The following is a 15,313-nucleotide window of genomic DNA, read 5'->3' as shown; positions in this document are numbered from 1 at the left end:
ATTTGTGTATAATAGGCAATTTTAAAGTGGGATTTGCGTTTCCTGAACTTCGTATTAAATTTTGTTACACTGTTTTGATTGTAATACGATTTGACAGCAGTTTGAGAAAGTATAAAATAATTAGGCGACTGATGGAGACGCGTTTTCAAACACACATACGTGTTCATGTATGGACACTGAAATAAAGAGGTTATCCATGATTTAGGGGTACAACATGGCTGCCAGACAAACAGTGAACTCAAGAAGGATGGAGGGAAAGCAGGGGGAGGATGGCGAGAGAAGGGGTTCGGATGAAGGGAGGGCGGAGGGGCGTTTTTACCACAAAGACGGATGAGAGGAGACGATGTGGGAAAAACAAACAGGCAGTCTGGCCGGGCTACCGAATGTGTGAAAAGGACCCCACTGAGTAAACAAGGCCCTCACAGGGAAAGAACTCACAACAACCCATCACACACACACACACACACACACACACACACACACACACACACACACACACACACACACACACACACACACACAGTTGCAACGACTCGGGTGAGTTTAATAATCTGGGTGCGATCATTTAACCCTGGTTGAGTGGAGTGAAGAGGTTTGTGTTCAGTGTGTGTTGGTGTATCTGTGTGTGTGTGTTTGTGCCTTGATGTGAGTCAGAAGAGAGTGAGGCAACAGAGTGACACAATGAGAGACAGGCTGCTGAAACAGTTTAACCCTGACACAAACACACCCACACACATTGACAGGCCCAAACGATGGATGCTGAGCTGGGTGCTACTGGACAGGAATGAAGATGTGTGTGTGTGTGTGTGTGTGTGTGTGTGTGTGTGTGTGTGTGTGTGTGTGTGTGTGTGTGTGCGTGCGTGCATTTGTGTGTGAAACAAAACACAGTAGAAACAAAAGTTACTTCAACCTAATAAGAAAAGTGCAGTGTGATTTACGCACAAAAACCCCACACAAATGAACAGAAACACCACATTTTTTTCAAACAAAACACCAGCTCCATTCAAAACTCCCCAAATCTCTCTTTTATTCTCTCGTTGACTTTTTCCTCTTAACCTTTGTCTTTCACCTCTTTTTGCTTCACTAGAAGCTGATGTGGACTTAAATAACGTCACCCCCTCTGTGTCCATCTTCCACCCACAAAGCACAAATATATGAACATGCCCGCGCGCACGCACACACATTCACACTCCAAAGTTACATCAGAGTCTGCTTAAATATTTAACATCCCACAGAAATGATGTTTCTAAATTATTCACTCCTCTTCCGTTAACGCTGGCTCTGGCAGCTAAGAGCCCCGCATGGCCTCACAAAGAGGCCCACTCCCCCTGCAGGTCCTGCCCAGCCATGAGCACCCGTTAGTGGGCTAGACATCCCCTGGGAGAGTGTACGGACTGGTGCTCGAGGTAGGGAGGAGGAACGACAGCAGAGAGGTGGTATGAGCTCATCATCTTAAAATAGATGCAATGCTGTCAGACTAGGAAATGCAAAACGAAGTAGATGCAGGACACAGAGATCACATCCAGTCTGGACAGTGCCTTTGAGGTATCAGTGTGTTTTAATAGACTTTTTAAAATGTCTTCATTAGAATATCGGTCTGAATATCACATTATCTATAATATATATACACCGCAACAAGAAGCACTGTGAGAGTGCAAACCTCCACCAAGGCACTGTACAGTGTTTACTTTTAAGAGAGTAGTTTTGTATTTTGTATGAATTCATTTTCTTTTCTTTGTTTGACTTTTTTTTTAACTGACTTTAAGAAGTTTGTAGCGCAGTAAAAATCAGATAAGGGTAGCATGACAGATGTTTACTTTAATTTGTAATTAACTGGACATGAATAACTGGAGCTCCTCTTGAAAATACTTTTTTGTAGTCAATTTGAGAGAAAGGCAGATGTGAAATGTAAAAGTGAGGTCAGAGGTCAAATATGACATGGTATTTGGATGCAAAGTATAACGTGATATTTAGAATCCCCATATATCCTTCTCATCATGCCCATATATGTTGTCAATCCAAACAACGGCAGGAGGAAACATAGTTTTAAATAGCTCTGTATAGCATTATTAGCACTTTGACATTCAAATCCATCTATTGACCTTGAAGGAGAGGTCAGAGGTCAAACGTGACCTGTTTTAAATCTCTATGTACTTTCTATATGTTGACCATGCACACATAGTTTCTTGTCAATTTCCGACTAATAAATCATTAAGTTGACCTTGAAGAATTTTAACAGATTGTCAACATGACCCCACTCTACACCCTTACAAAGTTTTATGATAATTCATTCAAAACTTCAAAACTTTGAGCTATCATGTTTACAGACAGAATGACATGCACACATGCAAACACTACCAAAAACATAACCTCCTTGGCGGAGGTAGTTAACAACACAGAGTGATTAAGAGTTTGTTTCTTTTTCCTGTTTTAGTTCTACAAATGTTGTAAAAGTTTTCAATTGTTAAGTTCAAATACTTTTATTTTCAGGTATTTCTGGCACGTTACTTTTTTAACACATCAGGTTTATAAAGAAATAACATGACCTCTACAACTGAGACTTAATATTATTCCAAATGCAGTGAAGTAGAAAGAAGCAGCTAACAAAAAATTTAATTACTAATGAATCACTTTGATTGCCTTGAAATTACTATAAAGGTCTTTAATTTAGTTATATACAATATACTGCAACAGAAAAAAAAATTATATATATATATATATATATATATATATATATATATATATATATATATATATATATATATATATATATATGAACATATGGGAAGAAGCTGTTTTTAAATCTGCCTGTTCTGCTCTCTTCTGTTGTCTACTGACTGCAGAGTCTTCTTCCAGAGGCCAGCAGGGAGAACAGTCCATGGTGGGGGTGTAAGGGGTCTCTGTAAATGTTCTGAGACTGCCCAGACAAAGATGCAGCTGGTCAGTAGGCTTTCTATAGTGCCCCTGTAGAAGGTGGTGAGGACTGGAAGGGGTGAGGCATGCTGTTCTCAACTGCTGCAGGAAGTACATGCACTGCACTGACCAGAGCTTCAGTGTGGATGGAACTTGGTAGTGTTGACTATTTCGACTACAGTGTGACTGTTAAGGAGTGATGCGTGTCTTGGCTGGCTCCTCCTGAAGTCGATGATGATCTCCTTAGTTTTATCAGCATTGAGGGCCAGGTTGTTGGTTTGACACCAACTGACGAGGGGGTTTGCCTCCTCTCTGTAGTCCCTATCATTGTCGTTCTGGGTAGTTTGCTCACCAGGTGCTGTGGGATTATGGCATTGTATGCTGCGCTGAAGTCCAGGAACAGCTATCTCACATGTGTATTCTTTCTCTCCAGATGTTCTAAACTGGATGTGGATTGCAGAGGAGATGGCATCCTCTATGGAGCAATTTGGGTGGTAGGCAAACTGGTGTGGGTCGATTGTGGGAGGGAGTCTGGAGGTAATATGGTCATTTATCAGCCTCTCAAAGCACTTCATCATGATCGGGCTGTGTGCTACAGGCTGGTAATCGTTGAGGGAGGAGATTGTGGGCTTTTTGGGTGTTAAAGATGTCAGTGGGAACCCCAGCCAGCTGATCAGCACATTCCTTGAGTACCCATCCTGATATGTTGTCGGGGCCCTGCTGCTTTCTGAGTGTTTGCTCTCCTCAGGGTTCTCCAAACATCTACTGTGTCCAGACAGAGTGTCTGCTCATTGGGGAGAGGAATAGATTTCCTCGCAGGAGTGGTATTGAGTGCCTCCAACCTCCCAAAGTAGTTGTTCAGTTCACTGAGAAAGTTGATGTTGCTCTTACAGGTGGGGTGGAGTGGCTTTGTAGTCTGTGATTTCCTGAATGCCTTGCCACATACGCCTGGTGTTTGTGGGTTGCTGGAAGAAATCTTGTGCTTTCTGACCATGAGTATGTTTTGCAAATCTTATGGCATGGTTCAGTTTGGCTCTAGCAGTTTAGTGTGCCACTGTATCGCCAGATTTAAAAGCATTGTTTTGCGCTTTCAGCATTGCACATAAATCACTGGTCATCCAAGGTTTCTTGGTTGGCTTGTGCAACAATGTTTTTAGTCACACTTACATCCTCCATGCACTTCTGGATGTATGCAGACACAGACTCCATATACTCATCCACACGTGTGTGACAGTTATAAAACGTGTGACTTATAAAACTACACAATACATGAAAGGCTGTCATCATTCTTAATGAGTTTTCCAACTTGCTATGATAACCACAATGTAACTACCAGACATATCAGCTTGACATTGCAACACTGCATATGAACAAAACACCAATAACCTTAAAGTGGACCTCTTATGGATGTCCTTATTTTCTCTAATTAAACATAGCCAGAGGTTCAAATAATAATTTCAGAGTATGTACAAATAATCCCTGTGAGCCAAAAGCTTGGGCTTCAGACCATTTCAGACATTTTTTTTTAACACTCTTGGATCTTAATGATATCAGAGGGAGAGGATATTCCTAATACTGTCATCTCAGGCACAAAGCTCTGGCTGTGAGCCACAGCATCTCTTTTTTCTTGCTGTTCAAAGTTTCTATTACTGAAGAGCAGCCAATCAAAAGAACGCTGGCTTCAAAGGAGGATGGCTTTCAAGGGCAAGGAGCTAAAATGTTTTGTTTCAGACAGCAGATAAGAGGGAGTGAACCAACATCCATTATAAGATACATAAGGATTATTTTGAACTTTGAATTAAAGAAACTCTAGTGGAGTCCAAGAATAAGAATGCAGCTGGAAATAAGAATAAAAGGTCCAGCTTAAGTTATTCATGCCGTCATGAAACATTTTGTGCTTTTTGTGTACCATTTCACTCCAGTTAGTACTGAGTATTCCTGTCCCCAGCATAAACCCTGACCAAACTGCATGGAAATGACACACAAAATGAACCTGAAGCCACGTGTGATTTACTACATGATGATATGTAGGATATTTATAACAATCTTGGGTAAATTTGTGTGATAAATAGTGATATTCATTTATTAACAATCAGAGTTAAGTGTTGTTCATCAGAGGTAGAAATTATAAATTTTTCTGAGATTTGAAAAGTTCACTTATTTAACTATACTATAAATGAAAGACTGTCATCATCCTTAACAAGTTTCTCACCCATCTATGTTAGTTACAATGTAACTACCTGAAATTTTGTGGTTACACTGTAGATTTCCATTTCAGATAGTTTGCTCACTTTTGCTGAGCTGAATGGCTGCTCAGTTTGCCCTAATCTCTGTAAACAGATATTTGTATATGAAGATGTAGAATCTGCAGCCAAAGCACAAGGTCTTTTAAGCTTTCTGGACTTTGTTTGTTGTTGACCAGTCACAGCTGAGCAACAGTTGGTCGGCTTTTACATAGTCAGTGTGGGGAGCAAAAGAGGGGTTGCATTTGCTGACATGCATCGTCACAACTATTGTTTAGTCTAATGTACTTGCATTTGTTAACGGTGAACAGTGCACAGAAATGGAAATATTGGCCTGGATATCCACGAGCTAACGTGGTTGACCACCAAAGGGGACTGTTGCCCCTTGTTAGCTGTGTTAGCTATGTTAGCTGACCAGCTGATGGGCTCCCGGATTGAGTTTGCACCACTTCAGTTTGCACATTTTTCACTGTGGTGTTCACCATTGATTCTGTGGAACTTCAGTTCGGTAGCGCTGTCAGCATTTTGTTAATTTGAACCGCTACATTTACTCAGTTTAGAAAGTACTGTCTAAAAGATTAACAGCTCAACAGCCAACTATGTGCAATTGAGTTATCACATTGTGAGCTCTCTGTCACCAGTGAGCCTGGCTGCTTATTGTCACTTCACTTTTTAAAAAATCAGCTTGTACATAAACTTCTGACTCAAGCAATCAAATCTCAGTGGTCATGTAGTGATTTAATTTATTTGATGTTTATGTGTACAAAGACAAATATGTAGCATAAACCAGTGCCACATGCCACTCATTTACAGCCTAAATATGTTTGCAATCCCCACCCACTGATGAACCTTATTCATTCTACATCTGAAAGAATGTACCTTCATCTTTTGTATCAGAGTGTGTGTGTGTGTGTGTGTGTGTGTGTGTGTGTGTGTGTGTGTGTGTGTGTGTGTGTGTGTGTGTGTGTGTGTGTGTGTGTGTGTGTGTGTGTGTACACAAATAGCCTCAGAGTGCTTCCACAGCCATATCTCATTAGCCAAAGTCTGGCTGAAAGAGAATGAAGACTGAGTAGCCAGTAGTCTGAGGTGTGAGAGTCACTGCGCTGAGCTAATGTCACACTGCAGCATGGTGATAATCCCTGCAGTCATAAACAGATGCTAGAAGCCCAGAAACCCCACAGTAAACACACACTTGCAAACATGCGCAGTGTGCCAAATCTCTGTACATACACACATGAATACTCATGCAAACATAAAAAGTCTCACACACACACTCACACACACGCACAGCCCTAACACGTCAGACCCGTGTTGATGTGTAGTACTACAGGCTTGCAGACTCTGAAAATAACAAACCACCTCAGAAACCAATTATTACTCCACCAATGCTGCTACAGCCATAATACACATGCTGTACTGGCAGTCTATCACACACAGACACACACACACACACCACAGTTACTGTATAACCCAAACACTGCAGACATTTCCATGAACCAAAGTAACTGTCCACTCCAAAACCACTTCAAAGTGACCAGTGCGTGTGTGAATGGGTGTGAATGTGGTTCAACAGTTCATGTTTTCGGTTCACAGCTTGTGCATCCAAAGTGAGCCAATATCCATCACCCTCCAAAGATTTAAACTCTCTAATCTGATCTGTTATTTAAACACTAATGAAAGATAGCATCTCTTGCCTTAAAACAGAGAAATGCAGAAATCCAGTCTTATCTCCCAAACAGTAAATTCCTCTCCTATCAGGCAAAAATCATTTGAATTCAGCAGTCCCGGGCAGCTTTTCCTCTAAACTTTCCGCGAACTGGTGTGTACCAACAAACATAACAAATGCTGGCTGCAGCAGAGACGTGAAAAAAATCTATCTTGAATGACTTTTTAGACAGAACTGCTCTGGTGAAAATGGCTTTGTGTCTTCACAGTGGAGATAATTTCAAGGTCTGCTGCTCAGTAAAAATGGAAAAAAAATTTTTTGAAACTTTGCCCTGAAATGATCAGCGGGAACAATGTTATCACTCACAGGCTTTAGAGCTAATCATTTCACACTAATCCAGAGCTTTTCTTTGAAATCCATACCCCGCTATCTGGGATCACTGTTACAATTATCTTCTGCTGTTCAGATTGTCAACATATTAAACATGATCACTTGAGTTGAGGCTTCATTAACTGCTCTGTAATTGCTGTTGATAGATGCATTTCACTACTGTAATCAGTTGTGCAATTACTCATCTTTGTAAAAAATAATCTTTAAATAATGTGATCATTCAGTTACAGGCTAATTATCGATGGATTTATCTGACCGATTTTCTCTGAAATTACTGTCTCAGGACCTGCAATTTCTGTTTCATTCTCCCCGCATGTCTAAGGCTGTTATTGCCTTCAGCCTCACACACTTTGAATTGGATGGGGGCTGGAAAATAGTCAAATAAGTGAAGGATAAGAGGATCAGGAACTCCTCACTTAACTATTCTACACCCACAGGGTGAGAGTAAAGAATGTATGACATTCCTATATACACAGGACAATAGAGCGAGGGAGCCAGATGGGTGAGTAAGGAGCAAAAACATGAGGAGAGGTTAAGGAATGAATGAAAGCGGTGCGAGTGGGTTTGGGGGCCACCAAATCAAGATAAAACTAGTACTGACAGAGCAGCCTTGCGTAAGTGAATGCGCATGCATGAGTGTATCCAAACACATTCATGTGTTTGTATGTGCGCACAGTTGTGCTGTGACATGCCTATCTCCTCCGCACCTCTTTCACCCACATGCCCCTCCTCCGTACCCCCAGGCTACTGCCCTACACCTGACCCAGCCCTGCCCAGCCCTTCGGGCCTGTCGCAAGAAAAAAAAAAAGATGAGAAGGGGAACCGTTTTCTGCCCCTGTGGGGGGCAGTCACTGTGGATCTGTCAGCCAAGCTTAGGGCCCTCTCCTCTGGGCAGTGGTACCCAGCAGGCCCCTTCCAGCCCCCAAGAGGACGGAGGGCTTTGAAACAAGCCCCCAGACTCCAGACTCCAGAGACGTGCCTTTGTGTGGTAACTGTTGGGGGGCATTGATGACTGACTTCATCTTTGTGTTTGTGAACATGCCACGCAAGAGAAACTGAATTACAGAAAAAAACTCGTGAGAACAACAGAAGACAGCCATGTTGTGTCAGAAAGTTAGCCGTTGTCAGAGGTGTTGCAATCAGACAAGACAGATAAAGAGAGACAACCATGTCATGTATAATTTCACATTAGATTTATAAGACTTTATCAGCTGTTGCTGTTAACACACCACAATCTATGTTCAAGACTGTTTTGCTAATATAAGTACATGAAAGAGGGTTTTTACTGGCTTGTACCATCTCTTTGTAGTGAGGGGAATCACTATCAAAGTTTACTTTTAAATCCAGACCATACGCAGTTAAATTTTGCCCTCTCTGTCACCAGCTCTGGGTAGGAATTCCCAGAACTGCTTAGCTGGACAGAGCCCAGTGTTGGTTGCATGAGAAACACTAGCAGATTCCTTATAGCGGTCTACAGAGCTTCTCTCTCTGTCAACAAAGAGCAGCTATAGTGCAGCAGAGAGCAAAGAAAAACCAGGCATGACAGGGCCAACACCAAAACAGCAAAAATAAATACATAAATCACATTTTACCACTTTCATCCCACCAACTCCTGAAAAATTGACCCAAAACAGCTATCAAAATGTTAACTACTCTGTGTGTGTGTGTGTGTGTGTGTGTGTGTGTGTGTGTGTGTGTGTGTGTGTGTGTGTGTGTGTGTGTGTGTGTGTGTGTGTGTGTGTGTGTGTGTGTGTTTAAGCAGTGCCTTTAATTAAAAGCTTGTCACTAAGACTCCTCACACTTGGTCACAGTCTGCTGCATTCCCATGTGTCACTGGCCGTCGGTCAGACCACATCACTTGAACAATCACACACACAAACACACATACATGACAGTAAACAAAACACAACGGGCATATTACTGGTCAGAAAGGCAACTTGTCCCTTCTTTCTGGATCTCTCTGACACACATAAACTACCAACACTGCCATAGCAGCCTTATGCTGTTGGGATGCTGACCTGTGCTGGCAGCGTAATAACCTCTGGCATTCACTGTCATGGCACTCAGTCTCAACATTTGCCTCATGGACTAAGACGTTTGCAGGGGGTGAGCAGGGGTAAATGACAGAAATGTGGGAAATAAAAGGTATGAACAAAAGTGTAAAAACACGATGCACGCATCCATGAAAAGCACAAGGGGCCGCTAATTAGGTTGACACTTCAAAGCCTCTTTGGGATGATTCTGGGCTGTCTCAGATGACTGTTTCAACCATGTAAAAAACGTGAGGAAACAGTCTGCCTTCACTTCTGTCACATTAGATAGAATGTAAAGCTTTGACATCTGAAGTCAGCCTGTAACTGAATTTCTGGTACTGTTAAATATGTCTGAATGTGCCAAATGCGTCAACTCAAGTAAAGCTCTACAGACCTGGACAATTTCTAACACAGAGAATTGGTGCAGCTTGTGGTGGTTCGTTACCGTGCAAAGAGATTTTATGATGGTACTTGTTGATCTGTGTATTTTTAAGGGAATGCACTTATAAATCAATGATCACATGTGCCCTTTGAATTTTCAAGGATAGGCAAACTGATTTTATACAGAATTAACCCAATGGCGTCAACACATCATTACTCACAGTCTCTCCAGCTCCTTCAGGTCCTGGAAGGCTCCTCTCTCGATTGTGGTGATTTTGTTCTCCATTAACTGCCTGAGAGAGAAACACCAAGAGAGTGTGAGACTATGTGAATTGGACAATAAAAAAAGGAACGAGAAGAGGGGGGGAAAGGAGAGTGATAGAGAGAGACACAGAGCGTGAGAGCTGACAGAGTGATTTGTGTGATTAAACCATAAGAGGCCAAAGAAAAAGGAGAAAGATGGCTGGATGAGGCTACTGATAAGAGAGAGAAGAGGAAGAGAAAGACAGAGTGAGATAGGGCACAAGAGATTGACACTGGAGAGGAGAGACAGGGAGACATGGAAAAAGATCAGGCAGCAGTGGGTGTGAAAAAAAGAAGAAAGGCAGATTGGTGGAGATGGAAAGTGATAGAAGGTTTTAAAAAAGCCAGAAAAAGGGGAGACAATCAGCAGTGGGTCGATAGAGCCCCAGAATTGACTTTAAAACTGGCCCATCAGTTAGACAGCGACTCATCTATCATCCAATTTACTCTCTATCTAACCACATAGCTGTGACTACTCATTCACTTACACTAGCACAACTCCACTAAGATTAGTGTGCTGATGAAGCCAAGCAACCCCCCCCCCCCCAAAAAAAACCCACAGGTTTTTATAGGTTAGTTCCACTGAGTTCTTCTTTTTTTTTTTAATTAATTGATGCATGAATGAGTCAACAATATTAAAAAAAACATGGCAACAAAGAAAAAAAATGGGGGGAAAGGCTATGAAAGACTCCTCTCACAAATTGCTCCAAGTCTTTAAAAAGCTATCCCCCCCCCCCCCCCCCCCCCTTTTTTTTTTAAGTACAGCATTTTTTTGCTATTTTTGATTGAAAAAAAAATGCCAATAAACTCAGTAATTGTGGTCCTTTCGGGTGAACATACCGGAAATAGCTAAAGTGAAAACTACAGCGCACAAATAAACACGCATACACACAAGCACACACAATTAAGGACATAATCTCTGGAGGAATTCCAACTATGTGTATTCCCTGCCATTCATGTTGGCTGCTGAATGGCGCGCACAGCGCACATCCCCGTCCCGGCAATGCTGGTGCAGGGGAACTCTTAATCTGGATTCATCCCAGGTAAAGAAACCTGTTCTTACTTGACTCTCTCCTTCTCTTCCTTTCCTTCCACCCTTCCCTCCCTTCCAGCAGCTGCATTCCTCCCTCCGCGGTTACACCTAATGACCGCTATCTCTTTCCTCTTTTTGCCCTCCATCACTTCCTCGCTAGCGCGTTAATCACTCCAGCACATGGGCCCCGGGGCCCGGTGGTTAAAATAAGCCCCTCCTGACACTTCCACTGGCAGATTAACACGACAGCATTAACAGGTGCCTGCACTATTCTGTTTAGACACTTATGATGGCTCAGTGAAACCGCAGCTTCCCACCACTGGATGCAGTGCCTGCGTGCAGCAGTCTGCTGCCGAGCATGGTCGGAAACAGTTAAATCTCTGTGTTGTGGTGTTCTGTTGGAAAGTTTTTTGAGATGCGAGGTGCTGCTTAACAGAGCATGTGAGTGAGAATATTGTTGTTTTCCTTTTGCATCTTCAAAGAAGGGGGGAATAAAGAGGGGATAAAATAGAATGGATTGCATAAACGTCACTTACAACACTCGCAGATGCCTCAGCCCTGCGAAATCCGTCTTGGTGATTTTAGTGAGGTTGTTTGCATTCAGGTCCCTAGACAGAGAAATGTTTATTTTTTTTTTTTATGGAATTATCAATACATTAAAAAGATACTTTAATAAAATAATGACATTTTTCTGAGTGTGCTCACTGAAGGGGTTTTTGTTGAAACTTGCTGTGCCGTAGCCAATGCAGAATTGTCATTTGAGCGTCAGAGAAACTGAGAGGAGCTGTGGCTGCTGCACTAAATGTTCATTTCATCTAGGGGTCTTTTCCTGATTTAAAAAAAAAAAAAAGCGGCCTCTTTAACTCAGAGTCCACTTGTCTAAATCCGTTTTTGATTAAGTTGCTGGTCTCCAGACAAACCGATGTGGTCTACGGAGGCTGTGCTAATGCAACAGTTCGAAACCACCAACAACCACAGCAGCCCCCAACTTCAGCTCCGCGATCAGCACTGACGTGTCCTCGCGTTAGGTACAAGTAATAAGAGGTCTACAGTTTTCATAATTTACGCGACAAACCAGAATATTACATCAAATGCTTTCTGCGGCGTTAATAAGGCTGAAAGTATAGGTTAAAGGCGACATGAAGCTTTGCGCTATTTAAAAAAATAATGTGGTCCTCTTCAGTGCCTCTCGTTCAAAAGGAACAGAACAAACAAATTTAACAATCAAATTTCAAAGAATATTATGTGATCATAAGCATCGATGCTGATGACATTTCGTAACCACTGATCAGAATAAAATTTAGCGTCTAAAACATCAGAAGGTGTGTTCAAAATGTCCATAAACTCTCTAAACTCCTCACACCCCTTCAGAAGAATCACCGCATTAAAAGGTAAATGCACGCTATATTATTTGTCGTCATTTACGCATAAAAATTGGCAACACAATATTCTGGTGACTTTTCCAATGCACTGTGTCCAGATTTTTGGGAAATATCATGGTAGGTAAAAATCCAACCCCCCCGTACTTACAGTCTCTCCGTGTTTCGAGGTATGTTTCTGGGCACGCTGCGTAGCCCTTGGCCGTGACAGTCCACTGTCGTGCCGGTGCAGGAGCACTGAGCCGGGCACGGCTGACCGCCCGATCCGCTGGACAGGACCAGGACCAGAAGAGTCACCAGCACAGTCGCCGGGGAGCGGTGAGGGCCAACGGGGCACAGAGCTCCCACCATCACTGCGGCAAGTGGGGGCCAATATGAGACCCACAAAAATACTGAAAAAAACAGAAGGGCGTTAAAAGATAAAGCCCCGAAATCCCAGAAGGAGCTCACCAAACTCTGCACGCAACGGGATGCCGTCCTCCTTTTCGTTGTCCTCCTTCTGCAGACGCGTGTTTCAGAAATCTTTCGTTCTGAATTTACATTTGGGTCCTCTGAGCGGGGTTTCAGTGTGTGAGGACTGTAAACAGGGAGTTTGGTCCCCCTGGGCAGAGAGAGGGGAGCTCGATAAGGCGGTGGACCGGCTCTTTGGCTGCGCTACAGCGGCGCAAACTTCCACATGTCCCCGGCATGCGGTGCCCAAATCCCCCCGGTGTGTGCCGTGTCTCTGTATGTAAATGTGTGCCCGCGGAGCAAAGCCAGTGAAACACCTCGGTCCTTGATCTGATCCAAAGAAACCCTCTCGCATGCACACACACTTAGTGTATACACACACTCCAGGTAAGGCTGTGTTGGTTATAATTCACAACACGCGTCCTGCGAGGAAGCCGCGGCTGCGCTTCTTTTTCCCAAAAAAGCTCCGCAGAGGTCACCGTGGCGGAGAGATATTGATTCCGGTAATGTATCAATTGCCGGTCAGTGGTAAGGGTAATGTAAGAGACAAAAAAATCGTTAAAGACCAGCGCGCAATACTATAATCCAACTCTGCGTGGTGCGTCAAAGCGCTGCTCCCGAGAGTGTGTGGTAGGGAGAGAGAGAGAACAGACGCAGCAGCAGACGTGCTCTCTCTCTCTCTCTCTCTCTCTCTCTCTCTCTCTCTCTCTCGCTCTCTCTCTCGCTTTCAGATAAACACAAAACATCCACGCATTGCGTTTTCCCCTCAAGGTAGCAGCAGGTTTCCAGCTGGCCGTCAATCAAACAGCAACAGTTTGACCTCGGAAGGGGACTCTCTTTTTCACTGCAGTGTCCCGGTCACCTGATGCCTTCTTTAGCTGGCTTCAAGAAGGCGACCGAGGCTCAGCCCGAAAACTAATGTGGACAAAGGAGAAACAACTTACGACTCTTGAATTTCTACGGATGAATGAAATACAGTATCTAAGAGACATTTGTCCTGTTTGCTTACAAATCCTCTAACTACACTTGTCTCATAATTAACGCATAATATGTTGTGACTGCACAAGATGAGCAGCTGAAATGGATGTAAACTGATTCGTCTTTAGCCACAAAAAATTTTAATAAGGACTATGGGAATTATGTGACACCGAATCCTTTGCAAGCCTTTAAACTCTAATGGTAAACTTTCAGAAACTCTTCCTCACTCCTGTTTGGAGGGAGACTGACAACTAAGCAATTTGCATTTGCAGATTCTGGCATTTACTGAGTAAGGATAACACTTTGCATAATAAGTACTGATCAGTTACTGTAACACAAGGAATGTATTTAGTGAAAAAAATATACATGTTAATTAAGTTCTGTAATATTTGCTCACAAAGGGCACTGTTTGCTCCACATTATCTGATACATTTATCTACTAATTGTATTTCGCATTGTTACTGGCCAGCAATAGATCAGTTGTGTGGACCAGTGATTTCCAGTAAGATGAGTGTTTTGCCTGTCTACCCCCAGCATAAATATATAACTATACAGTTAAAAGGACTCAGTCAGCTCAACAGCATTGGCCAGCTGTTTACCCATCAAGCAGCCACCTCTAAGGAGAAGGACTGTCACTGAGGACAAAATGACACATTTTGTTATATATTTTATTTATTTAAATGATTAATCATTGTAATAGGAATATAACAGAAGGTTTCTGAAACAGACATCATCTATGTAATGCTATAGAATTACACAATCAATAGACTGTCATTTCACATCTCAGAGCTTTTAAGCCTTCAAGTCTCCTTCAGTTCTCAGGACCTATAAATTACTGGTTGCTTTTGAACAACCTCCCTTTCATATTAATGGGTCCTCCATAGCTGAAACTGGCCAGTTCCTCCTCTGTTTTCCTTCATTTTCTTTCAGTTAACATTGTTGTTTTATTATATTTTTAAAAAATGTAAGAAAAAACCAACAAACACTTGACTTGGTGGGATAATCTCACTGCTGAATTCCACTCCTTACTGGAGTTACATTCATGGATTAGGCTTACACAGCCATTTTCTTAACCACGTATCCAATTCAGGGTCTCAGGGGCACTGGAGCCTATCCCAGTTGTCACAGAGCAAAAGGTGGGGTACATCCTGGACAGGTTGCCACTTGTTTGCACACATTGCACACAGTTCATGGTCGACTCAATGACTGCAAGGTGCCCAGTTCCTGTGGCTGCAACACAAGTCCAAAGCATCACCACTCACCACCATGCTTCACAATTGGTGTCAGGTGTTTGGTTTCTGCCAAATGTGGCACTGTGCATTGTGGCCAAACATCTCCACTTTGGTCTCGTCTGCCTAAAGGACATTGTTCCAGAAGTCTTTTGTTCAAATGCAACTTTGCAAACCTAAGCTGGTCTGCCATGTTATTTTTACAGAGAAGAGACTCTCTCTAACCTTTCAAAACAAGACATATTTGTTTAGTCTTTTTCTATTTGCACTGTCATGAACTTTAACACTTAACATGATAACTGAGGCCTGTAGAGT

The 15,313-nt window shown here is 42.6% G+C and overlaps 1 protein-coding gene across 2 annotated transcripts in view; it reads right to left on the bottom strand.

Moving 5' to 3' along the window:
* slit2 (slit homolog 2 (Drosophila)) overlaps window positions 1-13,398 on the bottom strand; it is a 115,538-nt gene extending 102,140 nt beyond the window's left edge. For both annotated transcript variants that reach the window (XM_030729263.1, XM_030729271.1), the window contains exons 1-3: window positions 12,493-13,398; window positions 11,499-11,570; window positions 9,848-9,919 (exon numbers count right to left, since the gene is read on the bottom strand). In XM_030729263.1, coding sequence (XP_030585123.1) covers window positions 9,848-9,919; window positions 11,499-11,570; window positions 12,493-12,692 — 344 coding nt within the window. In that variant the 5' untranslated portion in view covers window positions 12,693-13,398. The remainder of the gene's footprint in view (window positions 1-9,847; window positions 9,920-11,498; window positions 11,571-12,492) is intronic.
* Window positions 13,399-15,313: the final 1,915 nt, after the last annotated feature.

This window comes from Archocentrus centrarchus, chromosome 1 (genome assembly GCF_007364275.1).
Source record: "Archocentrus centrarchus isolate MPI-CPG fArcCen1 chromosome 1, fArcCen1, whole genome shotgun sequence".
NCBI classification, from domain to species: domain Eukaryota; kingdom Metazoa; phylum Chordata; class Actinopteri; order Cichliformes; family Cichlidae; genus Archocentrus; species Archocentrus centrarchus.
This window is presented reverse-complemented; position numbering and strand designations above follow the sequence as displayed.